The following is a 27,609-nucleotide window of genomic DNA, read 5'->3' on the forward strand; positions in this document are numbered from 1 at the left end:
CAATCCGGCGCTAATACAAGTCTGAGGAAAAATGCATCCGGCGGCAAAACCCCCCCCCCCCCCAAAAAAAACGGATGCGTTTTTTCTGCAAAGCGCCAGATTGTGCCTGATTGCAAAAGACTGATGTGTGAAAGCAGCCTAAAGTTGGTGTCACACTAAGCGACAGCGACAACGACGTCGCTGTTACGTCACCATTTTCGGTGACGTAACAGCGACCTTGTAAGTCGCTGTTATGATCGCTGCTTAGCTGTCAAACACAGCAGAAGCAGCGATCATAACGTCGCTGTGCTACATGTGCAGAGAGCAGGGAGCCGCGCTTAGCGCTGGCTCCTTGCTCTCCTAGGTACAGTACACATCGGGTTAATTAACCCGATGTGTGCTGCAGCTACATGTCACAGTGCAGAGAGCAGGGAGCCGCGCGCACTGCTTAGCGCTGGCTCCTTGCTCTCCTTGCTACAGTATACATCGGGTTAATTACCCGATGCATACTGCAGCCACATGTCACAGTGCAGGAGCCGGCACTGGCAGCAAGAGCGGAGGCTGGTAACCAGCGTAAATATCGGGTAACCAGGGAAAGGTCTTCCCTTGGTTACCCGATGTTTACGCTGGTTACAGCTTACCGCAGCTGCCAGTGCCGGCTCCTGATCGCTTCATTTCGTCGCTCTCCTCGCTGTCACACACAGCGATGTGTGTGTCACAGCGGGAGAGTGACGACCAAAAAATGAAGCTGGACATTCAGCAACGACCGGCGACCTCACAGCAGGGGCCAGGTCGTTGCTGGATGTCACACACAGCGACAGCGACGGGACGTCGCTGCAACGTCACAGAAAATGGTGACGTAGCAGCGACGTCGTTGTCGTCGTCGTTATGTGTGACACCAGCTTAAGACAAAAAAAAAAAAAAATACTTGAGTTTTGTATTTTATAAATGTTTGCTCTGTGTTTACTGTACAGAAAAGTTAGTTATAAGTTTCAAACAACAAGTGCAAAAGCTGGCATCTTAAAAAAAAAAAAAAATAAAAAAAAAATGTAAAATGCAATTACCTTGTATACTATAAACAGAAAAGAAAAAAAAAAAGTTTCACAGCTGGGTGAGATCTCATTCTAAACCCTACATATAAGTACAGCAAAAAGCAATATCAAGAGCAGCTCCCTCTCTGATATAAAGGAAAATCATCATCAATGTGATAATACTGTGCTGGTTCACCTACTGAACACTGAAAAAACACAAGACGCACACAGTCTCTTACCTATGGTAGCGCATCGTTATATGCAATCTGTACCACAGGCCAAGGAAGGGCGATAATGACATTTACAAATTCAGAATGCTTGCACTTTTCACACTGGCCAATTTATACTATATATTAAAATTGTTATCAGTCATACTGGGAGGAGGTGAGCTGTGAAATCACCTATTGTGAATGCTGGATTCTGTGTTATCAGGTGTATATAGAGGTGTGGTCATTGTACAGGAGGAGGAGGTGAGCTGTGACATCACCTATTGCAGATGGTGGATCCTGTGGAATCTATTGTAAATAGGTGTTATCCGTCATTGTTCAGGAGCAGCTGAGCTGTGATATCGCCCATTGTGTATGGTGCATCCTGTGAGCTACTGTATATAGAGGTGTTATCAGTCATTGTACAGGTGAAGGTGAGCTGTGACATCACCTATAGCATGGTGACTGGTGGATCTTGTATTATCAGCCATTGTACAGGAGGTGGTGAGCTGTGAAATCACCCATGGCGACTGGTGGATCCTGTGTTATCAGCTGTATATAGAGGTGTGGTCATTGTACAGGAGGAGGAGGCGAGCTGTGACATCACCTACTGCGCATGGTGGATCCTGTTGCATGTATTGTATATAAAGTCATTACTCCGTAACATGGACAATTAAAAAATAAATTAAAAAGTTACTTTTTACATAAAGGCCTGATTTACAGAATAAGTGATTTTCTGGTGACACTTGGAAACACTTTTCATGAACGATAAAACAGTATAATTATATATTATATATATATATATATAATAAAAAAAAAAAACACAACAACAAAACATAAGATAAGAGAAAGCAGAATTCCAGAGTTTTATTCACTTTTCCATTATTTATCAATGCAAACAAATATACATAAAATATCAATTTTATTTTATACAGGTTCAAGTAGGAACTGATAATATATAGATGCGTGTATACTATATACACACACGCTTTGTTTTAAGCTAAATAAAAGACAAAATTCCTCGCCGCCAACACCACTGGCTGCAGTAATGCTTTCACAGAGACCTGTGACAACTGCATGCAGTCACTGGTTGCAGAAATGGCTGACTACAGCCAGTGATTAGCTGCAGCGGTCACATGGCCCTATGATGGAACATCATTGATGTGGCCAGAAGTAGAGAGTGGCAGCATCCGGGCATCTGATGTCAGTATTCTGGGGTTTTATTTTTTATTTTAGGAAAAAAAAAAAATATATATTTTTTTTTTATTTCTGCATTGTACCGATCCTCTGTTGTTCTTACTGGCAATATATTACTGATCTGACAGATAAGCGTTACTATGCCCCTTCTCAATCACTGCCGATAGTGTGTAAGCCTCCAACTGAGAAAGGGAATGATGAAGCCCAGTGCTCAATACAGTCATACGTTTCCAGGAGGAATAACAGAGGAACTGCACAATGATTGGAAATAGAAGTATTTACAAAAAGGTCATCTGCAGCCCTGACCTATTACCATCTCTGCCTTTCATGGCTATGAGACGTGAACAACTGCTTATAGGGCCCGGCCACCAGAGGCAGGGGAGCTAAAAAAAAAAAATCCCCCAGAAATACAGCCCAAAAATGTTTTTATTTATTTATTCAAACAACACAGTAAAGTCAGCGGCGCTGTTTTTTGGAACGCCAAAGTTGGCTGTGTAAGGTAAACATGGGAGTAACCCTTTAATGCATGATTGTTTAATGAAATTAGGTCTTTTAATATTAAAAAAAAAAAAATGCATTCTATATTACAAATTTATATAATGACCATTTATTTGTCATGGATTAAACTAAAGCCGTGAATCCGTTGTTACACTTCATTCATTGCAGTTTTATTCTCCCTGCGTATTAGAGCTTCTTTCACGAAGAGCTTCCATTTTAAAGTTAAAACAAATAAATAAAATTTACAGGTTTTGCTATAATCGCACAAAGCATAATAAAAATAGAAGAGAATTAATGTATTTTACCAGCTTTTTAAGGGTATCAAAACTGGAGTAATTGATCCTAAAAAGAGGGGGGAGGGGGGACGGTGCAAAGCTACACAGTAGAGCAATTCAGGAATGCAGATATCCAGTGGAGAAAGATTCGGCTTCAAACTGGTGTAGAGTGCATGACCGAAAACACGGGGACTTCTGATCATATGCAATGACCCGGAGCCCGGCGTCCAGAGGCGGTGCAAAGGACACAGATACGCGCATCACTGCTGATGATGACGCTGGGCAATGAATAGCATGTTAACAATAGCCACAGGGGTGTGCTAACATGCTAAGAGGGCAAAATGAGTGCAGGAAGGATAGCCCTTGCCACTAGTCCTCACGCTCATTAGCATATCATAAAGGATCTATAGAAATACTTTTTCTAAAGATCTCTTTATCTATGCTAGTGTATACAGGGACGGTCAGGCAGGGATTAGCAATATGCACCCAGAACGGCTCGTGGATCTGTGTACATATTGCATCCGACAGGTTCACATTAACTAGAGCTATTTAGTGAGGGGACGTCACACATTAGATCATCACTACCGGTTACCCTATAAGTCCGGTGTCCCGCTTGCGATTGCCTCGCGTATATCTCCTGCGAGTTTCACGGTGCATCACGGACTCACACTCTGCTCACAGGAGCGGGTCTATGCAGTCGACCGAGTGTGAGTCTGTGAGGGGTGATGCACCGTGAAACTTGCGCGGTAATCGCAAGTGGGACACGGGCCTAAATCACCTTATAGCGTTACCCTGCACAATATACGAGGGATGTTCTGTGCATCCATAGATGGCCGCTATAGCCGGAGATTATACACACAATTTGGCGATAAACAGGCACTAAATAGATAATGTGAAGGGTATGTTTGTATCAGGCTCATTTCTTTTTTCTCTTATTTCTTTTGCCCCACCGTTGCTGTCCTCCTCCCCCGCCTTCCCTTCTCTTCTCCCACATAGGCATTGGTGCCTCAATTTCATTCGGTCGCCCTCCTCGGTCAGGTACACTGCCGCTCATCAGTACCTGTAAATCATAGATCAAATATAAAAGTTTTAGTATTTGTTTATTTTTATTAAGTCTAGGTTCACACCAGCATTAGGAATCGTGCAGTAAAAAGGACCCGGCTCATAATAGACAAGTAGCTAAAGAAAATGTTAATAAAATAAAATCGCCCCAATACACACGTGATCCTGTTGGCCGTAATGGCCGATTTCGACATTAGCAAATGTCCATCATTTCTTTTAGAGAAATTAACCATTATTCACGGTGACTGATGAACAAGCGTCAGAGCAGGAGGAGACTGGTGTATGTGCAATGTCTAACAGCCAGACCGCAAACTGCAAAGCTCTGCGATCTCCAACAGTCACACAAGAGCAACCACAGAAGCCCCCTCTTCTGGTGACCGGTGGGGTCCTCAGAGGTTGCCCCCCCCCCCCCAATCTAGAAGTTATCACTAATGATAGTACTGCTCTGGTATTCATCCCAAATAACGAACCTAATGCAAGTCAATGGGGAATCAATTCAATACGAATCGACACCTTGCATACAGGAATGCTATGATTAGAACGTGTAAAACTCACAAGGCTGTGGACGTGAAGCGATACCTCATGGAGACCTTCCTACAAGTCATTGGGTATGGTGGCTGTGTGGAGTGGCCTCCACGCTCACCTGACCTGACCCCATTGGACTTCTTTCTGTGAGGTCACATCAAACAACAGGTGTATGCGACCCCTCCACCAACATTGCAGGACCTACGACGACGTATCACAGATGCTTGTGCAAACGTGTCACCTACTATATTGCACATCGTGCAGCAAGATACAGTATGCTGTGCAGAGGCCAGATGTGCATTGCAGCTGACGGGGGCCACTGAGCATCAAACTTAAATGAGCGCCATATGCGTGACCAGCATTCAATGTTATAGGCGCGGGGATGGGGGGGGGGGTCATGGGTTTCATATCATAGCATTTCTGTATGCAAGGTGTCGATTCGTATTGAATTGATGATGCTCTACAACTTTGTAATTCACTTTTTTCCTCTATCTCGTTCTGTTTTCGAGATAAAAATGCTAGCTCCGTAGTTTTACACCAGGTGGCGCTATAGGAGGTTTCATTGCGTAGCGCATGGCTACTTTACTATACCTAGACACCACTTCTATGCCTATAGCTGCCGCCGTTCTCAAGTTAATGGCGGTGGACAGGATATGGGTGGACACACTGTATATTTATTTTATTATTAATTATTATTATAATTATATATATACACATACACACACATATACATACACATATCTACATACAGTGCCTACAAGTAGTATTCAACCCCCTGCAGATTTAGCAGGTTTGATAAGATGCAAATAAGTTAGAGCCTGAAAACTTCAAACAAGAGCAGGATTTATTAACAGATGCATAAATCTTACAAACCAACAAGTTATGTTGCTCAGTTAAATTTTTAAGAAATTCTAAACATAAAAGTGTGGGTCAATTATTATTCAACCCCTAGGTTTAATATTTTGTGGAATAACCCTTGTTTGCAATTACAGCTAATAATCGTCTTTTATAAGACCTGATCAGACCGGCACAGGTCTCTGGAGTTATCTTGGCCCACTCCTCCATGCAGATCTTCTCCAAGTTATCTAGGTTCTTTGGGTGTCTCATGTGGACTTTAATCTTGAGCTCCTTCCACAAGTTTTCAATTGGGTTAAGGTCAGGAGACTGACTAGGCCACTGCAACACCTTGATTTTTTCCCTCTTGAACCAGGCCTTGGTTTTCTTGGCTGTGTGCTTTGGGTCGTTGTCTTGTTGGAATATGAAATGACGACCCATCTTAAGATCCTTGATGGAGGAGCGCAGGTTCTTGGCCAAAATCTCTAGGTAGGCCGTGCTATCCATCTTCCCATGGATGCGGACCAGATGGCCAGGCCCTTTGGCTGAGAAACAGCCCCACAGCATGATGCTGCCACCACCATGCTTGACTGTAGGGATGGTATTCTTGGGGTCGTATGCAGTGCCATCCAGTCTCCAAACGTCACGTGTGTGGTTGGCACCAAAGATCTCGATCTTGGTCTCATCAGACCAGAGAACCTTGAACCAGTCTGTCTCAGAGTCCTCCAAGTGATCATGAGCAAACTGTAGACGAGCCTTGACATGACGCTTTGAAAGTAAAAGGTACCTTACGGGCTCGTCTGGACCGGAGACCATTGCGGTGGAGTACGTTACTTATGGTATTGACTGAAACCAATGTCCCCACTGCCATGAGATCTTCCCGGAGCTCCTTCCTTGTTGTCCTTGGGTTAGCCTTGACTCTTCGGACAAGCCTGGCCTCGGCACGGGTGGAAACTTTCAAAGGCTGTCCAGGCCGTGGAAGGCTAACAGTAGTTCCATAAGCCTTCCACTTCCGGATGATGCTCCCAACAGTGGAGACAGGTAGGCCCAACTCCTTGGAAAGGGTTTTGTACCCCTTGCCAGCCTTGTGACCTTCCACGATCTTGTCTCTGATGGCCTTGGAATGCTCCTTTGTCTTTCCCATGTTGACCAAGTATGAGTGCTGTTCACAAGTTTGGGGAGGGTCTTAGTCAGAAAAGGCTGGAAAAAGAGATAATTAATCCAAACATGTGAAGCTCATTGTTCTTTGTGCCTGAAATACTTCTTAATACTTTAGGGGAACCAAACAGAATTCTGGTGGTTTGAGGGGTTGAATAATAAAATGACCCTCTGAATGAAGGGAATTTTGTTTACTTACCGTAAATTCCTTTTCTTCTAGCTCCTATTGGGAGACCCAGACAATTGGGTGTATAGCTTCTGCCTCCGGAGGCCACACAAAGTATTACACTTTAAAAAGTGTAACCCCTCCCCTCTGCTATACACCCTCCCGTGCATCATGGGCTCCTCAGTTTTGGTGCCAAAGCAGGAAGGAGGAAACTTATAAATTGGTCTAAGGTAAATTCAATCCGAAGGATGTTCGGAGAACTGAAACCATGAACCAAATGAACAATTCAACATGAACAACATGTGTACACAAAAGAACAACCAGCCCGAAGGGAACAGGGGCGGGTGCTGGGTCTCCCAATAGGAGCTAGAAGAAAAGGAATTTACGGTAAGTAAACAAAATTCCCTTCTTCTTTGTCGCTCCATTGGGAGACCCAGACAATTGGGATGTCCAAAAGCAATCCCTGGGTGGGTAAAGAAGGGAATTTTGTTTACTTACCGTAAATTCCTTTTCTTCTAGCTCCAATTGGGAGACCCAGACAGTGGGTGTATAGCTACTGCCTCTGGAGGCCGCACAAAGAACTACACTTAAAAGTGTAAGGCCCCTCCCCTTCTGGCTATACACCCTCCCGTAGGAGTACAGATTCCTCAGTTTTAGTACCAAAGCAAGAAGGAGGAAAGCCAATAACAGTTTCAAAAACAAATTCAATCCGATAACTAGATCGGAGAACTTAAGAAACAACGTGAACAACATGTGCACCCGAAAAAACGAAACCCTAAAAACAGATAGGGCGGGTGCTGGGTCTCCCAATTGGAGCTAGAAGAAAAGGAATTTACGGTAAGTAAACAAAATTCCCTTCTTCTTTTTCGCTCCTAATTGGGAGACCCAGACAGTGGGACGTCCAAAAGCAGTCCCTGGGTGGGTAAAAAGATACCACATGAACGGGCTGTCATACAGCCTCTTCCTACAGGTGGGCCACCGCCGCCTGAAGGACCTGTCTACCTAGGCTGGCGTCTGCCGAAGCGTAGGTATGCACTTGATAGTGTTTGGTAAACGTGTGCAGACTCGACCAGGTAGCCGCCTGGCACACTTGCTGAGCCGTAGCCTGATGCCTCAACGCCCAGGACGCACCAACGGCTCTGGTAGAATGGGCCTTCAGTCCAGATGGAATCTGAAGCCCAGCAGAACGGTATGTGTGAAGAATTGGTTCCTTGATCCACCGCGCCAGGGTGGATTTGGAAGCTTGCGATCCCTTATGCTGACCAGCGACTAGGACAAAGAGCGCATCCGAACGGCGTAGAGGCGCCGTGCGAGAAATGTAAATCCTGAGTGCTCTCACCAGGTCCAACAGATGTAAACCCTTTTCAAATTGGTGAACTGGATGCGGACACAAAGATGGCAAAGTGATATCCTGATTGAGATGAAAGGAAGAAACCACCTTGGGAGAAAACTCTGGAATTGGACGCAGTACTACCTTGTCTTGGTGAAATACCAGGAAGGGAGATTTGCAAGATAACGCCGCCAGCTCGGACACTCTTCGAAGAGACGTGACCGCTACAAGAAAAACTACCTTTTGTGAAAGCCGAGAAAGGGGAACCTCTTTCAAAGGCTCGAAAGGCGGCTTTTGAAGAGCAAGGAGAACCTTGTTCAGATCCCAGGGTTCCAATGGCCGTCTGTAAGGAGGAACGATATGACAAACTCCTTGGAGAAACGTGCGTACTTTAGAAAGCTGTGCCAAGCGCTTCTGAAAGAATACGGATAACGCGGAGACTTGACCCTTAAGCGAGCTAAGGGACAAACCTTTTTCCAACCCAGACTGCAGGAAGGAAAGAAAAATTGGCAATGCAAATGGCCAGGGAGAAAACCCTTGAGCCAAGCACCACGCTAAGAATATCTTCCACGTCCTGTGATAGATCTTAGCTGAGGATGGTTTTCTAGCCTGTCTCATTGTGGCAACAACTCCCTGAGATAAACCTGAGGCCGCTAGGATCCAGGACTCAATGGCCACACAGTCAGGTTCAGGGCCGCAGAATTCAGATGGAAAAACGGCCCTTGAGACAGCAGATCTGGACGGTCTGGTAGTGCCCACGGTTGGCCTACCGTGAGATGCCACAGATCCGGGTACCACGACCTTCTTGGCCAATTTGGAGCGACGAGTATGGCTCGCTGGCAGTCGGACTTGATTTTTCGGAGAACTCTGGGTAACAATGCTAGAGGTGGGAACACATAGGGGAGTCGGAATTGCGACCAATCCTGAACCAAGGCGTCTGCCGCCAGCGCTCGGTGATCGTGAGACCGTGCCATGAAAACTGGGACCTTGTTGTTGTGCCGTGACGCCATCAGATCGACGTCCGGCGACCCCCAGCGGCAACAGATCTGCTGAAACACGTCCGGGTGAAGGGACCATTCTCCTGCGTCCATGCCCTGGCGACTGAGAAAGTCTGCTTCCCAGTTTTCCACGCCTGGGATGTGAACTGCAGATATGGTGGACGCTCTGCTTTCCACCCACGTCAAAATCCGCTGGACTTCTTGAAAAGCTTGGCGACTGCGTGTTCCCCCTTGGTGGTTGATGTACGCCACCGCCGTGGAATTGTCCGACTGAATCCGAATCTGCTTGCCTTCCAGCCATTGTTGGAAGGCTCGCAGGGCAAGATAGATTGCTCTGATTTCCAGAACATTGATCTGCAAGGTGGACTCTTCCTGAGTCCACGTCCCCTGAGCCCTGTGGTGGAGAAACACCGCTCCCCACCCTGATAGGCTCGCATCTGTCGTGACCACTGCCCAGGACGGGGGAAGGAACGACTTTCCCTGTGACAATGAGTTGGGGAGAAGCCACCACCGTAGAGAGTCCTTGGCAGTCTGAGAGAGGGAGACAGTCCTGTCGAGGGACGTCGATTTCCCATCCCATTGGCGCAGAATGTCCCATTGGAGAGGGCGCAGATGAAACTGCGCGAACGGGACTGCCTCCATTGCTGCTACCATCTTTCCTAGGAAATGCATGAGGCGCCTCAGTGAGTGCGACTGGCTCTGAAGGAGAGATTGCACTCCAGTCCGTAGCGAGCACTGCTTGTCCAGTGGAAGCCTCACTATCGCTGATAGAGTATGAAACTCCATGCCAAGATAAGTCAGAGATTGGGTCGGGGTTAGATGAGACTTTGGAAAGTTGATAATCCACCCGAAAGTCTGGAGAGTGTCTAGCGCCACCTTCAGACTGTGTTGGCATGCTTCTTGAGAGGATGCCTTTATAAGCAGGTCGTCTAGGTACGGGATGACCGAGTGACCCTGCGAGTGCAGAACAGCTACTACTGCTGCCATGATTTTGGTGAAGACCCGGGGGGCTGTTGCCAGACCGAAGGGTAACGCTACGAACTGTAGGTGCTCGTCGTGTATGACGAAACGTAGGAAACGCTGATGCTCTGGTGCAATCGGCACGTGGAGATACGCATCTTTGATGTCTATTGATGCTAGAAAATCTCCCTGAGACATTGAGGCTATGACGGAGCGTAGGGATTCCATCCGGAACCTCCTGACTTTTACGTGTCTGTTGAGCAACTTCAGATCCAGGACGGGACGATACGATCCGTCCTTTTTTGGGACCACAAACAGATTGGAGTAAAAACCGTGACCCTGTTCCTGAAGAGGGACGGAGGTCACCACTCCTTCCGCCTTTAGAGCGGCCACCGCCTGCAACAGAGCATCGGCTCGGTCTGGTGGTGGAGAAGTTCTGAAGAAACGAGTTGGCGGACGAGAACTGAACTCTATCCTGTACCCGTGAGATAGAATATCTCTCACCCAACGGTCTTTGACATTTGCTAGCCAAATGTCGCCAAAGTGGGACAGCCTCCCACCGACCGCGGGTGTGGGCATCGGAGACCGCAAGTCAGGAGGACGTCGTTTTGGCAACGGTTCCTCCGGCTGGTCTTTTTGGGCGTGACTGAGACCTCCAAGAATTTGAACGTCTCTGGTCCTTTTGAGTCTTTTTTGACGAGGCGAATTGGGACCTGCCCTGTCCTCGAAAGGACCGATAACCAGACTGACCCCTCCTCTGTTGGGGCTTGTTTTGTCTGTGTTGCGGTAAGGAAGAGTCCTTACCCTTGGAGTGTTTGATGATTTCATCCAAACGCTCTCCAAACAATCGGTCACGAGAAAAAGGCAAATTGGTTAAGCACTTCTTGGAATGAGAATCTGCTTTCCAATGTCTCAACCACAGAGCCCTACGCAAAACAACTGAGTTGGCTGACGCCACTGCCGTGCGGCTTGTAGCGTCAAGAACAGCATTAATCGCGTACGACGCGAATGCCGCCATTTGCGAGGTCAATGGTGCTACCTGCGGGGCGAATGCACGTGTGACTGAGTCGACTCGCGCAAGCCCGGCCGTGATAGCTTGGAGTGCCCATACGGCCGCAAAAGAAGGCGCTAATGACGCTCCAATCGCTTCATAGATGGATTTCAGCCAGAGCTCCATCTGCCTGTCAGTGGCATCTTTAAGTGCCGCTCCATCTTCAACAGCAACCAAGGATCTGGCTGCAAGCCTGGAAATTGGAGGATCCACTTTTGGACACTGGGTCCAACCCTTGACCACTTCAGAGGGAAAAGGGTAGCGTGTATCTTTAAGTCGTTTAGGAAAACGCCTTTCAGGATAAGCGTGGGGTTTCTGGATTGCGTCTCTGAAGTCAGCGTGGTCCAGAAAAGTGCTTAATGTACGCTTAGGGTATCTGAAATGGATTCTCTCGTGCTGCGAAGCTGACTCCTCTACAGGAGGAGCTGGTGGGGAAATATTCAACATCTTATTGATGTTAAATATAAGATCATTAACTATTGCGTCACCATCTGGTGTATCTAGATTGAGAGCGGTCCCTGGATCAGAATCCTGATCAGTTAAGTCCGCCTCATCACCCATAGATTCATCCCGCTGGGATCCAGACCATTGAGATGAATGTGAGGGCCCGTCATAACGAGCCCGCTTAGGCTGCCCGGGGCCATCGTCCGAGTCAGAGTCTTCACCCTGAGGTGTAGATGCCCGTCCCGGAGCTAGGAGCTGAGGGGGACCAGGGGGCAATACATGCACAGTGTCCGTGGTCTGAAGTACAGGCCTAGCTCGCAATGTGTCAAGAATTTGTGACATAGTGAGAGACATTCTGTCAGCAAAAGCTGCAAACTCAGTTCCTGTCACCTGGACAGCATTCACAGGTGGTACACCCTGGGACACGTCCAGCAGAGGTCCCGACTGTGCAAGCGCCGCAGGGGCCGAGCACTGCACACAATGGGGGTCCGTGGAGCCTGCCGGTAGAAAAGTCCCACATGCGGTGCAGGAAGCATACAATGTCTGTGCCTTGGCACCCTTGCGTTTTACGGGCGACATGCTGCTGGCTCTCTGCATGTGAGAGAGTCTATAGCCAAAGGGCGACCAGCGCTATGCAGTACAAAGTATTTGTAGAAACAAAATACTAAGAATACTACGAGCACAAGAGGGGGTGAGCCCTGAGGGCTGCTTACCGCCCGCTGAACAGCGGGTAAGAGGCTGCAGAACTGCCTTGTCTGGGTCTCCCCGGCTCCCCTCTGCAGCTCAGCGTGTCAGCAAGAATGGCTGCCGGCTTCTGTGGAGAGGGGCGGTCCGTGGGAGTTCCCAAACAAAAGTGCGGGAACAGTGTCCCCTCTGTGCTGACTGTGAGGGCTGGAGTATGTAAAAACGACTCCAGCCCTCAGCGCTGATGCACTGGCCGGCGTCCCGCCCCTCTCCTGACTGGCAGGTCTGTGGGCGGGAACGAACGAAAGCAGGCCGCAAAAGCCGGGGACTCGAGTTATCAGCGCGGCCGCCGTAAAAGCGCGGGCCGCGCTGAAGTCCCCGGCGCACCGCAAGTGCCAGCCGCGCCGCTGTTCGAGCGGCCGGCGCCCGAGTTCTAGACGTGGGCAGCGTCCCGCCCCTCTCCTGACTGGCAGGTCTGGGGGCGGGAACGAAAGGAAGCAGGCCGCAAAAGCCGGGGACTGTAGTTATCAGCGCGGCCGCCGTAAAAGCGCAGGCCGCGCTGAAGTCCCCGGCGCACTACAAGTGCCAGCCGCGCCGCAGTCCCAGCGGCCGGCGCGGCCTATTCCCATAAATGTGCCTGCTTCAGCAGAGCTGAATGAGGCCATGGCACAGGCGCCGCAGCGCTGATGTCCCCCGGCGCACTACAACACCCAGCATGCTGCGGTGTGAGCGCCAGATACACGGGGACACAGAGTACCTTGAAGAAGCAGGGCCATGTCCCTGATGTACTCCGCTCCATCCAGCATCTTCTCCAGGGGCTGTAGATGGAGCACGGTCTCTGTGCCTGGAGACCGGTAAATCCCACTTCACCCAGAGCCCTGTAAAAAGGGATGGGGAAGGAATCAGCATGTGGGCTCCTGCCGCCGTACCCGCAATGGGTACCTCAACCTTACAAACACCTCCGACATAAGTGGGGTGAGAAGGGAGCATGCTGGGAGTCTATATAGACCCTCTTTTCTTCCATCCGACATAGTCAGCAGCTGCTGCTGACTAAAAACAATGGAGCTATGCGTGCGTGTCTGACCTCCTTGCGCACAAAGCTAAAACTGAGGAATCTGTACTCCTACGGGAGGGTGTATAGCCAGAAGGGGAGGGGCCTTACACTTTTAAGTGTAGTTCTTTGTGCGGCCTCCAGAGGCAGTAGCTATACACCCACTGTCTGGGTCTCCCAATTAGGAGCGAAAAAGAAAGAATACCTCGATAAAAAGAGCCGAAAAACGGCCCCCTCTTACAGGTGGGCAACTGCCGCCTGAAGGAGTCGCCTACCTAGACTGGCATCCGCCGAATCATCGGCATGCACCTGATAGTGTTTCGTGAGAGTGTGCAGACTCGACCAGGTAGCCGCCTGACACCTGCCGAGCCGTAGCCTGGTGTCGCAATGCCCAGGACACCGACGGCTCTGGTAGAATGGGCCTTCAGCCCTGCAGGAATCGGAAGCCTAAAAGAACGGTAGGCTTCAAGAATCGGTTCCTTGATCCACCGAGCCAAGGTTGACTTGAAAACCTGAAATCTCTTACTCTGGCCCGCGATAAGGACAAGAGCGCATCAGACCGGCGCAGGGGCGCCGTGCGAGAAATGTAGAGCCGGAGTGCTCTAACCAGATCTAATAAATGCAAATCCTTTTCACATTGGTGAACTGGATGCGGACCCAAAGAGTGTAAGACGATATCCTGATTGAGATGAAACGGGGATACCTTAGGGAGAAAGTCCGGGACCGGACGTAGAACCACCCTATCCTGGTGAAACACCAGGAAGGGGGCTTTGCATGACAGCGCTGCTAGCTGAGACACTCTTCTGAGTGATGTGACTGCCACTAGGAAGGCCACCCTTTGCGAAAGGCGAGATAGAGAGATCCCGCATCGGCTCGAAAAGTGGCTTCTGAAGAGTCGTCAGCACCCTGTTAAGATCCGAGGGTGTTAACGGACGCTTGTAAGATGGGACCGGAAAGCGCCGATACTTGTCCCTTGAGAGAGCCGAGAGACAAGCCCTTGTCCATTCCGGATTGAAGGAGAGAAGAAAAGTGGGCAAGGCAAACAGCCAGGGAGTAAAACCCTGATCAGAGCACCAGGATAAGAAGATCCTCCAAGTCCTGTGATAGATCTTGGCGGACGTTGGTTTCCTGGCCTGTCTCATGGTGGCAATGACATCTTGAGATATACCTGATGACGCTAGGAGCCAGGACTCAATGGCCACACAGTCAGGTTTAGAGCCGCAGAATTCAGAAGGAAATATGGCCCTTGAGGCAGCAAGTCTGGTCGGTCTGGGAGTGTCCACGGTTGACCCACCGTGAGGTGCCACAGATCCGTGTACCACGATCACCTCAGCCAGTCTGGAGCGACGAGGATGGCGCGGCGACAGTCTGACCTGATCTTGCGTAACACTCTGGGCAGTAGTGCCAGAGGAGGAAATACATAAGGCAGTCGAAACTGCGACCAGTCGTGAACTAGCGCGTCTGCCGCCAGAGCTCTGTGATCCTTGGACCGAGCCATGAATGCCGGGACTTTGTTGTTGTGCCGAGACGCCATTAGATCGACGTCCGGCGTTCCCCAGCGGCAACAGATCTCTAGAAACACGTCCGGGTGAAGAGACCATTCCCCTGCGTCCATGCCCTGGCGACTGAGAAAATCTGCTTCCCAGTTTTCTACGCCCGGGATGTGAACTGCGGAGATGGTGGAGTCTGTGGCTTCCGCCCACAGCCGAATCCGCCGAACTGCTTGGAAGGCTTGACGATTGCGTGTGCCGCCCTGGTGGTTGATGTACGCAACCGCCGTGGCGTTGTCCGACTGAATTCGGATCTGCCTGCCCTCCAGCCACCGCTGGAACACCTTTAGGGCTAGATCCACTGCCCTTATCTCCAGAACATTGTTCTGAAGGGAGGACTCTGTCGGAGTCCAGGTTCCCTGAGCCGAGTGGTGGAGGAAGACCGCTCCCCACCCTGACAGACTCGCGTCCGTCGTGACCACAGCCCCGGCTGAGTCCTGGAATGTGAAAGCTACTCAGAGATTTGCTGATTCCAACATGCAAACTCTGTCCCTGTCATCTGTGCAGTGGAAACCGGCGGCACCACCTGGCCGAGGGTCCCACCAGTGCCGGAGGCTCCGGCTGAGTGAGTGCCCTCGGGGCCAAGCATTGTACACAATGAGGGTATGTGGAACCTGCCTGTAATATAGCCGCACAAGAGGTACAGGTTGTAAAATAAGCCAGTGCCTTGGCACCCTTACTCTTTAAGAGCAGACAACAGCATGTCGTCCGCAGAGTAATCAGTGAGGGTATACAGCCAAAAGCAAATAATGCTGCCGAACAGTGAGATCATATACCATATAAATAAACATATATATATACACTGCGGCACCAAGGGGGCTCAGCACCTGAAAACTGGTGCCCCACAGTGCTCAGTGAGGGGGAAGGAGGATACCAACGTATGCTCCAGCCCTCCCTGCCGACGTCCAGTCGGCCGTCCCGTCGTTACCCCTGACTGGCAGGCCCGAGAATGGGAGTATATGGTACTAGGCCGCAAGAGCCGGGGACTAAATTTAAAAACGCGGCCGGCAAACATGGCGCGGTCGGCGCGGTAGTCCCAGTCTCACAAACCACTCAGCAACCGCTGCGGCATTTGTAACACAGATGCTGCATGCACCGTCCCTCAGGGGACACAGAGTACCTTATGATGCAGGGCTCTGTCCCTGATGATGTCCAGTCTCCTGTCCGTCAGAATCCCCCAGGGGCTGCGGATGGAGCCCAGTCCCAGGCATGGCGACCGGTTAGGATCCCCCTCTCCCAGAGCAGTGGAGCCGATCTGAGATCCTCCACCGGCAGAATTATAACAATGGCTGCCGGCGTTCCGAGGGGAGGAGAGAGCCGTGGGCGGAACCGCAAAAGTGCGGGAACCTGGTGGCCCATAGTGATCAGTGAGGGGGGCGGAGGACAACGAAGTGTGCTCCAGCCCTCACTGTCGGCATCATACCGACCGTCCCGCCTTTCTCCCTGACTGGCAGGCTCAGGGGCGGGAGTTTAACACACTAGGCCGCAAAAGCCGGGGACTAAAGTAAAAACCGCGGCCGGCAAACAGGCACGGTCGGCGCGGTAGTCCCAGACAAAAAATCCACACCGCAGTCGCAGCTGCGTCTGAGGCCAAGGTGCTTCATGCACCGTCCCAACGGGGACACAGAGTACCTGTAGATGCAGGGCCATGTCCCTGACGATACTCCGTCTCCTGTCCGGCAGATTCCCCCAGGGGCTGCGGAGGGAGCCCGGTCCCAGTGGCTGGATGACCGGTTAGGATCCCACTTCCCCAGAGCCCCTAAGGGATGGGGAAGGAAAACGGCATGTGGCTCCTGCCTGTGTACCCGCAATGGGTACCTCAACCTTAACAGCACCGCCGACTCAGTGGGGTGAGAAGGGAGCATGCCGGGGGCCCTGTGAGGGGCCCTCTTTTCTTCCATCCGATATAGTCAGCAGCTGCTGCTGACTAAAATGTGGAGCATTGTGTGCATGTGTGCCTCCTTCAACACAAAGCATAAAACTGATGAGCCCGTGATGCACGGGAGGGTGTATAGCAGAGGGGAGGGGTTACACTTTTTAAAGTGTAATAACTTTGTGTGGCCTCCGGAGGCAGAAGCTATACACCCAATTGTCTGGGTCTCCCAATGGAGCGACAAAGAAAAACTTTTTTTTTTTTTTTTAAATTGTGAAAAGAAATAACATTCTTTTTTGCTGCATTTCACACTTCCAGGCTGATCTACAGTCCAAATGTCACAATGCCAAGTTAATTCCGAATGTGTAAACCTGCTAAATCTGCAGGGGGTTGAATACTACTTGTAGGCACTAATATATATATATATATATATATATATATATATATATATATATATATATATATATATATATATATATATATATATATATATATATATATATATATATATATATATATATATATATATATATATATATATATATATATATATATATATATATATATATATATATATATATACACATACATATACACATACACACACACTTTATGCAAACTGTTTTATGCTTCAGCTTTTCTGTTAAGTCAATAGGGCACATGTCAAATAAATAAGATGAAAGGGCCAAATAAAGTTTGTATATAACTACATTAAGATAGAAATCTTTATTTTAAAGTGAAAATCAGACAAGGGAACAGGGCACTGCAGCACAAACTGAAAAACAGGTATAAAAGATAAATGCATGCTATGAGATCACTACCTTTTGGATGGCGGTGCGGGTTTTCTGGCAGAAGGTGGCGTTGCAGGTGCGCAGGATTCGTGAGTAATCTTCCCGAGCTGCTAATAAATGCGGGATTGTGATCCTGGACTCGGCAGTAAGTGACTTTCTCAGAGGCCAGTAGACTTCATTCATGGATTTCTCCTTTACCTGTGAGCGAGGCACATATACTCATAGTCTCAAAGATCTGTGATACATAAAGTCCGTCCTCTACACGAGAAGGTGGAATACGTAACACAATCCTTTACCCTTTAGAAATTTCTAAGAGTGGAGGCGACGTATCCGTCCCCCAAGCTGTCTATACTGTAATACCAGAGATCAAGGCTACAAGGAGATTCTCCCTTCTCCATTGTACGGGCTTTATCACAGCACAATGAGGTGAACAGGGAACAATCAATCTCACCTGGAGTTGAACCAACTACCTCAGGCCCTTAACTATTAGATCCATGTGCAGGAAAGTGTTAATCATCATGGGACACGTCACCATCACTAATTACCGACCTGAGCTCTTTCGGACCAGTGGAACGACTGCACAGTCACGTCAAATCTGGTCACCAGCATCCGCATTCTACATTCATACTCCCTCAGCATAGAGTCATGCAACTCCTGCAAGGTTTCCTAAGGAGGGAAAGAAAAAAGAAAAAAAAAAAAAAAGACGGTACAATTCATTATTGCATTTGCACCTCTTTTTGACAAATTTTTCACATTTTGCGCTTGTTTTTAATTTGCACCAAATTCATCTATTAGTGTTGAGCGAGTGGTACTCGCTATGCTGTTAGTGAGTGGTGTCCACTACTTGCATATTCGTTACGGGGGCTCAATGTAAGTCAATGGGAAATACTCACTAAGTCGCGAGTACCTGAAAGCAGTACTATTCGCTACTCGCATGAAATGTACAGCTTTCGGGATACTCGCTACTAAGCGACTATTTCCCATTGACTTACATTGAGCCCCCGTAACGAATATGCGAGTACCAATAGTCAACTACTCGCTCAACACTACTATTCATTTGTGCCATTTTTTTGTCCATTTCATATACACTTTCTTGGGATTTGCCGACAAGGACATGGCTTTTGTTTTGTTTTCCAGCCGATTCAACTGCTGCTGGTTATAATAAAAAAAAAGAGAATTTTGTTACTTACCGTAAATTCTTTTTCTTATAGTTCCGTAATGGGAGACCCAGACCTTGGGTGTTTAGCTTCTGCCTCCGGAGGACACACAAAGTACTACACTTAAAAGTGTAGCTCCTCCCTCTGAGCCTATACACCCCCTGGTAGCCAGTCCTAGCCAGTTTAGTGCAAAAGCTGAAGGAGAATAGCCACCCACAAGTAGAACCGAGTAAGAACCGGAACAACCGGAGACTCTGTCCACGACAACAGCCGTGAAACACACGGAACAAGAAACTGCCAACAGGCAACAAGGAGGGAGCTGGGTCTCCCAATACGGAACTATAAGAAAAAATTTACGGTAAGTAACAAAATTCTCTTTTTCTTTATCGTTCCTTTGGGAGACCCAGACATTGGGACGTCTCAAAGCAGTCCATGGGTGGGAATAAACAGAAAAAGCTAAGAAGTAGGCGGAGCCCAACTTCACAAGTGGGCGACAGCCGCCTGAAGGATGCGTCTGCCCAAGCTCGCATCTGCCGAAGCATGAGCATGCACTTGGTAGTGCTTCGAAAAGGTATGCAGGCTAGTCCAAGTGGCAGCCTGACAGACTTGTTGAGCCGTAGCCTGGTGCCTAAAAGCCCAAGCGGCACCAACAGCTCTGGTCGAGTGTGCTTTAATCCCCGGCGGGGGAGGCACCTGAGTACTCTGGTAGGCGTCCGAAATAGTCGATCTAATCCAACGGGCCAAGGTCAGCTTAGAAGCAGAGAGACCCTTACGCCGACCTGTGGTTAGCACAAAAAGAGAGGTGCACCGCCTAAGAACAGCGGTGCGAGACACATAGATCCGGAGAGCACGCACCAGATCTAGAGTATGCAGCGCTTTCTCAAAGCGATGAACAGGGGCCGGACAGAAGGAAGGCAAGGAAATATCCTGGTTAAGGTGGAAGGGAGAGACCACCTTAGGAAGAAAGTCCGGGGTCGGACGGAGAACTACCTTGTCTTGGTGAAAAACCAAAGAAGGGAATTTTGTTTACTTACCGTAAATTCCTTTTCTTCTAGCTCCAATTGGGAGACCCAGACAAGTGGGTGTATAGCTACTGCCTCCGGAGGCCACACAAAGCAGTACACTTGAAAGTGTAAGGCCCCTCCCCTTCTGCCTATACACCCCCCGTGGGATCACGGGCTCCTCAGTTTTAGTGCAAAAGCAAGAAGGAGGAAAGCCAATAACTGGTTTAAAATACAAATTCGATCCGACGAAACATCGGAGAACTGAAACCATTCAACATGAAACAACATGTGTACCCGAAAAAACAAAAATCCCTAAGAAACAGGGCGGGTGCTGGGTCTCCCAATTGGAGCTAGAAGAAAAGGAATTTACGGTAAGTAAACAAAATTCCCTTCTTCTTTATCGCTCCTAATTGGGAGACCCAGACAAGTGGGACGTCCAAAAGCAGTCCCTGGGTGGGTAAAATAACACCTCGTGATAGGGCCGTAAAAAACAGCCCTTTCCTACAGGTGGGCAACCGCCGCCTGAAGGACATGTCTACCTAGGCTGGCGTCCGCCGAAGCGTAGGTATGCACCTGATAATGCTTGGTAAAAGTGTGCAGACTCGACCAGGTAGCCGCCTGGCACACCTGCTGAGCCGTAGCCTGGTGCCGTAATGCCCAGGACGCACCCACGGCTCTGGTAGAATGGGCCTTCAGCCCTGAGGGAACCGGAATCCTAGCAGAACGGTAGGCTTCAAGAATTGGTTCCTTGATCCACCGAGCCAGGGTGGATTTGGAAGCTTGCGACCCTTTACGCTGACCAGCGACAAGGACAAAGAGTGCATCCGAGCGGCGCAGAGGCGCCGTGCGGGAAATGTAGATTCTGAGTGCTCTCACCAGATCCAACAAATGCAAATCCTTTTCACATTGATGAACTGGATGAGGACACAAAGAAGGTAAGACGATATCCTGATTGAGATGAAAGGGGGATACCACCTTAGGGAGAAACTCCGGAATTGGGCGCAGAACCACCTTATCCTGGTGGAACACCAGGAAGGGAGATTTGCATGACAGCGCTGCTAGCTCGGACACTCTCCGAAGAGACGTGACCGCTACTAGAAAAACCACTTTCTGTGACAGGCGAGAAAGGGAAACATCCCTCATAGGCTCGAAAGGCGGCTTCTGGAGAGCAATTAGAACCTTGTTCAGATCCCAGGGCTCTAACGGCCGCTTGTAAGGAGGGACGATATGACAAACCCCTTGCAGGAACGTGCGTACCTGAGGAAGTCGTGCTAGGCGTTTCTGAAAAAATACAGACAGCGCTGAGACTTGTCCTTTAAGAGAGCCTAGCGACAAACCTTTTTCCAAACCGGATTGCAGGAAGGAAAGAAGAGTAGGCAATGCAAATGGCCAGGGAGAGACTCCCTGAGCAGAGCACCAAGATAAGAAAATCTTCCACGTCCTGTGGTAGATCTTGGCGGAAGATGGTTTTCTAGCCTGTATCATGGTGGCAATGACCTCTTGAGATAATCCTGAAGACGCTAGGATCCAGGACTCAATGGCCACACAGTCAGGTTCAGGGCCGCAGAATTCTGATGGAAAAACGGCCCTTGGGACAACAAGTCTGGTCGGTCTGGAAGTGCCCACGGTTGGCCTACCGTGAGGTGCCAGAGATCCGGGTACCACGACCTCCTCGGCCAGTCTGGAGCGACGAGGATGGCGCGGCGGCAGTCGGACCTGATCTTGCGCAGCACTCTGGGCAACAGTGCCAGAGGTGGGAACACATAAGGTAGCCGGAACTGCGACCAATCTTGAACTAAGGCGTCCGCCGCCAGAGCTCGGTGATCGTGAGAGCGTGCCATGAAAACCGGGACCTTGTTGTTGTGCCGGGACGCCATTAGGTCGACGTCCGGCATCCCCCAGCGGTGACAGATCTCCTGAAACACATCCGGGTGAAGAGACCATTCCCCTGCGTCCATACCCTGGCGACTGAGGAAGTCTGCTTCCCAGTTTTCCACGCCTGGGATGTGAACTGCGGATATGGTGGATGTCATGTCTTCCACCCACGTCAGAATCCGCCGGACTTCCTGGAAGGCTTGCCGACTGCGTGTTCCTCCTTGGTGGTTGATGTATGCCACCGCTGTGGAGTTGTCCGACTGAATTCGGATTTGCTTGCCTTCCAGCCACTGCTGGAAGGCTTGTAGGGCAAGATACACTGCTCTGATTTCCAGAACATTGATCTGAAGGGTGGACTCTTGCTGAGTCCACGTACCTTGAGCCCTGTGGTGGAGAAAAACTGCTCCCCACCCTGAAAGACTCGCGTCTGTCGTAACCACCGCCCAGGATGGGGGTAGAAAGGACCTTCCTTTTGACAATGAGGTGGGAAGAAGCCACCACCGAAGAGATTTCTTGGCCGCCTGAGAAAGAGATACGTTCCTGTCGAGGGACGTCGACTTCCCGTCCCATTGGCGGAGAATGTCCCATTGTAGTGGACGCAGATGAAACTGCGCGAAAGGGACTGCCTCCATTGTTGCTACCATCTTCCCTAGGAAGTGCATGAGGCGTCTCAAGGGGTGTGACTGACCTTGAAGGAGAGATTGCACCCCTGTCTGTAGTGAACGCTGTTTGTCCAGCGGAAGCTTCACTATCGCTGAGAGAGTATGAAACTCCATGCCAAGATATGTTAGCGATTGGGTCGGGGTCAGATTTGACTTTGAAAAGTTGATGATCCACCCGAAACTCTGGAGAGTCTCCAGCGCAACGTTCAGGCTGTGTTGGCATGCCTCTTGAGAGGGTGCCTTGACCAGTAGATCGTCCAAATACGGGATCACAGAGTGACCTTGAGAGTGCAGGACTGCTACTACTGCTGCCATGACCTTGGTGAAGACCCGTGGGGCTGTCGCCAGCCCGAAAGGCAGAGCTACGAACAGAAGGTGTTCGTCTCCTATAACGAAGCGTAGAAAACGCTGATGCTCTGGAGCAATCGGCACGTGGAGATAAGCATCCTTGATGTCTATTGATGCTAGGAAATCTCCTTGAGACATTGAGGCGATGACGGAGCGGAGGGATTCCATCCGGAACCGCCTGGTTTTCACGTGCTTGTTGAGCAGTTTTAGATCCAGAACAGGACGGAAAGACCCGTCCTTTTTTGGCACCACAAACAAATTGGAGTAAAAACCGTGACCTTGCTCCTGAAGAGGAACAGCGGTCACCACTCCTTCTGCCTTTAGAGTGCACACCGCTTGCAGAAGAGCATCGGCTCGGTCGGGAGGTAAAGAAGTTCTGAAGAATCGAGTTGGAGGACGAGAACTGAACTCTATCCTGTACCCGTGAGACAGAATGTCTCTCACCCAACGGTCTTTGACCTGTGGCAGCCAAATGTCGCCAAAGCGGGAGAGCCTGCCACCGACCGAGGATGCAGAGAGAGGAGGCCGAAAGTCATGAGGAAGCCGCCTTGGTAGCGGGTCTTCCGGCTGTCTTTTTTGGGCGTGACTGAGCCCGCCAAGAATCTGAGCTCCTCTGATCCTTTTGAGTCCTTTTGGACGAGGAGAATCGGGACCTGCCCGAGCCTCGAAAGGACCGAAACCCCGACTGTCCCCTCCTCTGTTGGGGTTTGTTTTGTCTGGGCTGAGGTAAGGATGAATCCTTACCCTTGGACTGTTTAATGATTTCATCCAAACGCTCACCAAACAGTCGGTCACCAGAAAATGGCAAACTGGTTAAGCACTTTTTGGAAGCAGAATCTGCCTTCCATTCCCTTAACCACAAGGCTCTGCGTAAAACCACGGAGTTGGCGGACGCCACTGCCGTACGGCCTGTAGAGTCCAGGACAGCATTAATCGCGTAAGACGCAAATGCAGACATTTGAGAGGTTAAGGATGCCACCTGCGGAACAGATGTACGGGTGACCGTGTCAATCTGTGTAAGACCAGCTGAAATAGCTTGGAGTGCCCATACGGCTGCGAATGCTGGAGCAAACGACGCGCCGATAGCTTCATAGATGGATTTCAACCAGAGCTCCATCTGTCTGTCAGTGGCATCTTTAAGTGCAGCCCCATCTTCCACTGCAACTATGGATCTAGCCGCAAGCCTGGAGATTGGAGGATCCACCTTGGGACACTGGGTCCAGCCCTTGACCACGTCAGGGGGAAAGGGATAACGTGTATCCTTAAGCCGTTTGGAGAAACGCTTATCTGGATAAGCGTGGTGTTTCTGGACTGACTCTCTGAAGCTGACTCCTCCACTGGAGGAGCTGGGGGAGAGATATCCAACATTCTATTGATGGACGCTATAAGATCATTCACTATGGCGTCACCATCAGGAGTATCCAGATTGAGAGCGGTCTCAGGATCAGAATCCTGATCAGCTACCTCCGCCTCATCATACAGAGAGTCCTCCTGCTGGGACCCTGACCAGTGTGACGAAGTCGAGGGCCGCTCATAGCGAGCTCGCTTAGGCTGTCTGGGACTGTCGTCCGTGTCAGAGCCTTCACCCTGGGATGCATGGGACACCCCCGGAGCTCGGAGCTGTTCCAACTGAGGGGGACCAGGGAGCAATGATTCAACAGTGCCCATGGTCTGAGATACTGGTCTAGACTGCAAAGTTTCTAGAATTTTAGTCATAGTCACAGACAATCTATCCGCAAAAACTGCAAACTCCGTCCCCGTCACCTGGACAGTATTCACAGGTGGTTCTCCCTGGGTCACCTCTAGCAGAGGCCCCGGCCGAGCAGTTGCCACAGGGGCTGAGCACTGCACACAATGGGGGTCAGTGGAACCTGCAGGTAGAGTAGCCTCACATGCGGTACAAGCAGCATAGAAAGCCTGTGCCTTGGCACCCTTGCTTTTTGCGGATGACATGCTGTTGTCTCCTCTGAGTAATCTAGGAGGGTATATAGCCAAGAATCACCAGCGACCGTACAGTGCAATGTATAGCATGCAAGCATAAAAATACAAATGTACACTTCGGCACTAGTGGGGTCAGCACCAGAGGTGCCGCTTACCGCCCGCTCAAACGCGGGTGTGTGGTCGCCAGAATCCCGTGTCTGGGTCTCCCAGAACTTGTCTCCCCTCTCCAGCTCAGACTGCACACAGGAATGGCTGCCGGCGTTCTGTGAAGAGGGGCGGACCGTGGGCGTGCCTCAGACAAAGTGCGGGAAACTGGCGTCCCACTGTGTCTAGTGTGAGGGCTAGAGTATGTAAAGTAGACTCCAGCCCTGTGCGCTGATGTTCTGTACAGCGTCCCGCCCTTCCCCTGACTGGCAGGCCTGGGGGCGGGAACGAAACGAAACTAGGCCGCAAAAGCCGGGGACTCGAGTAATAAGCGCGGCCGTCATATATGCACGGCCAGCGCGGAAGTCCCCGGCGCACCACAAGTCCCAGCCGCGCCGCAGCGTGAACTGACAGCAGCGGCCGGCGCGGCAGTTCCCAATACATTAACTCACTCAGCAGAGCTGTAGTGAGTAGTGGCACAAGCGCGCAGCGCTGTTGTCCCCGGCGCACTAACACACCCAGCAATGCTGCAGTGTGTTTGCGCGCGGTCTGTACGGGGACCCAGAGTACCTTGACGTAGCAGGGCCATGTCCCTGACGATACTCAGCTCCATATCCAGCAGATCCCAGCGGCTGTGGATGGAGCACGGTCTCAGTGCCTGGAGACCGGTAAAATCCCACTTCACCCAGAGCCCTAAGGGGGATGGGGAAGGAAGCAGCATGTGGGCTCCAGCCTCCGTACCCGCAATGGGTACCTCAACCTTAACAAACACCGCCGACAAAAGTGGGGTGAGAAGGGAGCATGCTGGGGGCCCTATATGGGCCCTCTTTTCTTCCATCCGACATAGTCAGCAGCTGCTGCTGACTAAACAGTGGAGCTATGCGTGGATGTCTGACCTCCTTCGCACAAAGCATGAAAACTGAGGAGCCCGTGATCCCACGGGGGGTGTATAGGCAGAAGGGGAGGGGCCTTACACTTTTAAGTGTACTGCTTTGTGTGGCCTCCGGAGGCAGTAGCTATACACCCAATCGTCTGGGTCTCCCAATTAGGAGCGATAAAAAAAAAGGTGACTCCGAGGAGAGCGCAGCCAAATCAGAGACTCTCCTGAGAGAAGTTATGGCAACTAGAAAGGCCACCTTTTGAGAAAGACGATACAAAGAAACCTCCCTAAGGGGCTCGAAAGGGGGTTTCTGCAATACCGTGAGGACCAAGTTAAGGTCCCAGGGATCCAAGGGCCGCCGATAAGGCGGAATGATGTGACACGCACCTTGCATGAAGGTGCGGATTTGAGCCAGCCGGGCGAGACGCCGCTGGAACAGCACTGATAGAGCTGAGACTTGTCCCTTGAGAGAGTTGAGGGACAGTCCTAGCTGCAGACCGGACTGTAAAAAAGACAGAAGGGTCGGCAACGAGAATGGCCAAGGAGAATGGCCGGAAGAGCGACACCAGGACAGGAAAATTTTCCAAGTCCTGTGATAGATCTTAGCGGAGGAAGACTTACGGGTCCGAGTCATAGTGGAGATGACTTCAGGAGGAATACCAGAAGCCGTCAAAATCCAGGACTCAAGAGCCACGCCGTCAATTTGAGTGCCGCAGAATTCGGGCGGAAAAACGGACCTTGCGAGAGAAGGTCTGGACGGTCCGGAAGATGCCACGGCATCTCTGCGGACAGGTGGAGCAGGTCCGGATACCAAGCTCGCCTGGGCCAGTCCGGTGCAAGGAGGATGACTCGACGGCCCTCCATTCTGATCTTGCGCAGGACTCTGGGCAAGAGAGCTAGAGGGGTGGGGAACACGTAGGACAGACGAAACTGGGACCAGTCTTGAACCAGAGCGTCCGCGGCGAAGGCCTGAGGATCGTGGGAGCGAGCCACGTAAACCGGAACCTTGTTGTTGTGACGGGATGCCATTAGGTCCACGTCCGGAGTGCCCCACTTGCGGCAGATTGACCGAAACACTGCCGGGTGCAGGGACCACTCGCCACCGTCCACGGATTGATGGCTGAGATAATCTGCCTCCCAGTTTTCTACGCCAGGGATGTGGACTGCGGATATGGTGGACTTGGAGTCCTCCGCCCATTGAAGAATGCGTTGGACCTCCAACATTGCCAGGCAGCTGCGTGTCCCGCCTTGGTGATTGATGTAGGCAACCGCTGTCGCGTTGTCTGACTGGACTCGAATGTGCCTGCCCGCCAACAGGTGGTGAAAGGCTAGGAGAGCTAGAAGCACGGCTCTGGTTTCCAGCACATTGATTGAAAAGGGCTGACTCGGACGGAGTCCAAGTGCCCTGTGCTCTGTGGTGGAGATGTACCGCTCCCCAGCCGGATAGGCTGGCATCCGTGGTGAGAATCACCCAGGACGGAGCCAGGAAGGAGCGCCCTTGGGACAGGGAGAGGGATCGAAGCCATCACTCAAGAGAGCTCCTGGTCCAAGGCGACAGAGCCACTAACCTCTGTAAGGAGGAAGGCCGCTTGTCCCAACAGCGGAGAATGTCCAGCTGCAGGGGGCGCAGATGGAACTGGGCAAAGGGAACAGCCTCCATGGAGGCCACCATTTGACCCAGCACCTGCATCAGACGCCTGAGGGTATAACGGCGGGGCCTCAGGAGAGAGCGCACCGCTAGCCGGAGAGACTGCTGTTTGATTAAGGGCAACTTCACAAGTGCCGGCAAAGTCTCGAACTGCATCCCTAGGTACGTGAGACTCTGGGTCGGAGTCAGAGTGGATTTGGGAAGATTGACAATCCACCCGAATTGGGCTAGGGTGGCGAGAGTGAGCGAAACACTCCGCTGACAGTCTGCGCTGGATGTACCCTTGA

General features: G+C 50.5%; 1 protein-coding gene across 1 annotated transcript in view; it reads right to left on the reverse strand.

Moving 5' to 3' along the window:
- Positions 1–2,058: 2,058 nt before the first annotated feature.
- The window catches only part of FAM98C (family with sequence similarity 98 member C), a 70,512-nt gene continuing 44,961 nt past the window's right edge, over positions 2,059–27,609 (reverse strand). The window contains exons 6-8 of the mRNA XM_075323526.1: positions 18,213–18,329; positions 17,694–17,861; positions 2,059–4,246 (exon numbers count right to left, since the gene is read on the reverse strand). Of these exons, the coding sequence (XP_075179641.1) occupies positions 4,103–4,246; positions 17,694–17,861; positions 18,213–18,329 (429 nt within the window). The 3' untranslated portion in view covers positions 2,059–4,102. The remainder of the gene's footprint in view (positions 4,247–17,693; positions 17,862–18,212; positions 18,330–27,609) is intronic.

The sequence above is a fragment of the Anomaloglossus baeobatrachus genome, chromosome 9 (assembly GCF_048569485.1).
Source record: "Anomaloglossus baeobatrachus isolate aAnoBae1 chromosome 9, aAnoBae1.hap1, whole genome shotgun sequence".
Lineage (NCBI taxonomy): Eukaryota > Metazoa > Chordata > Amphibia > Anura > Aromobatidae > Anomaloglossus > Anomaloglossus baeobatrachus.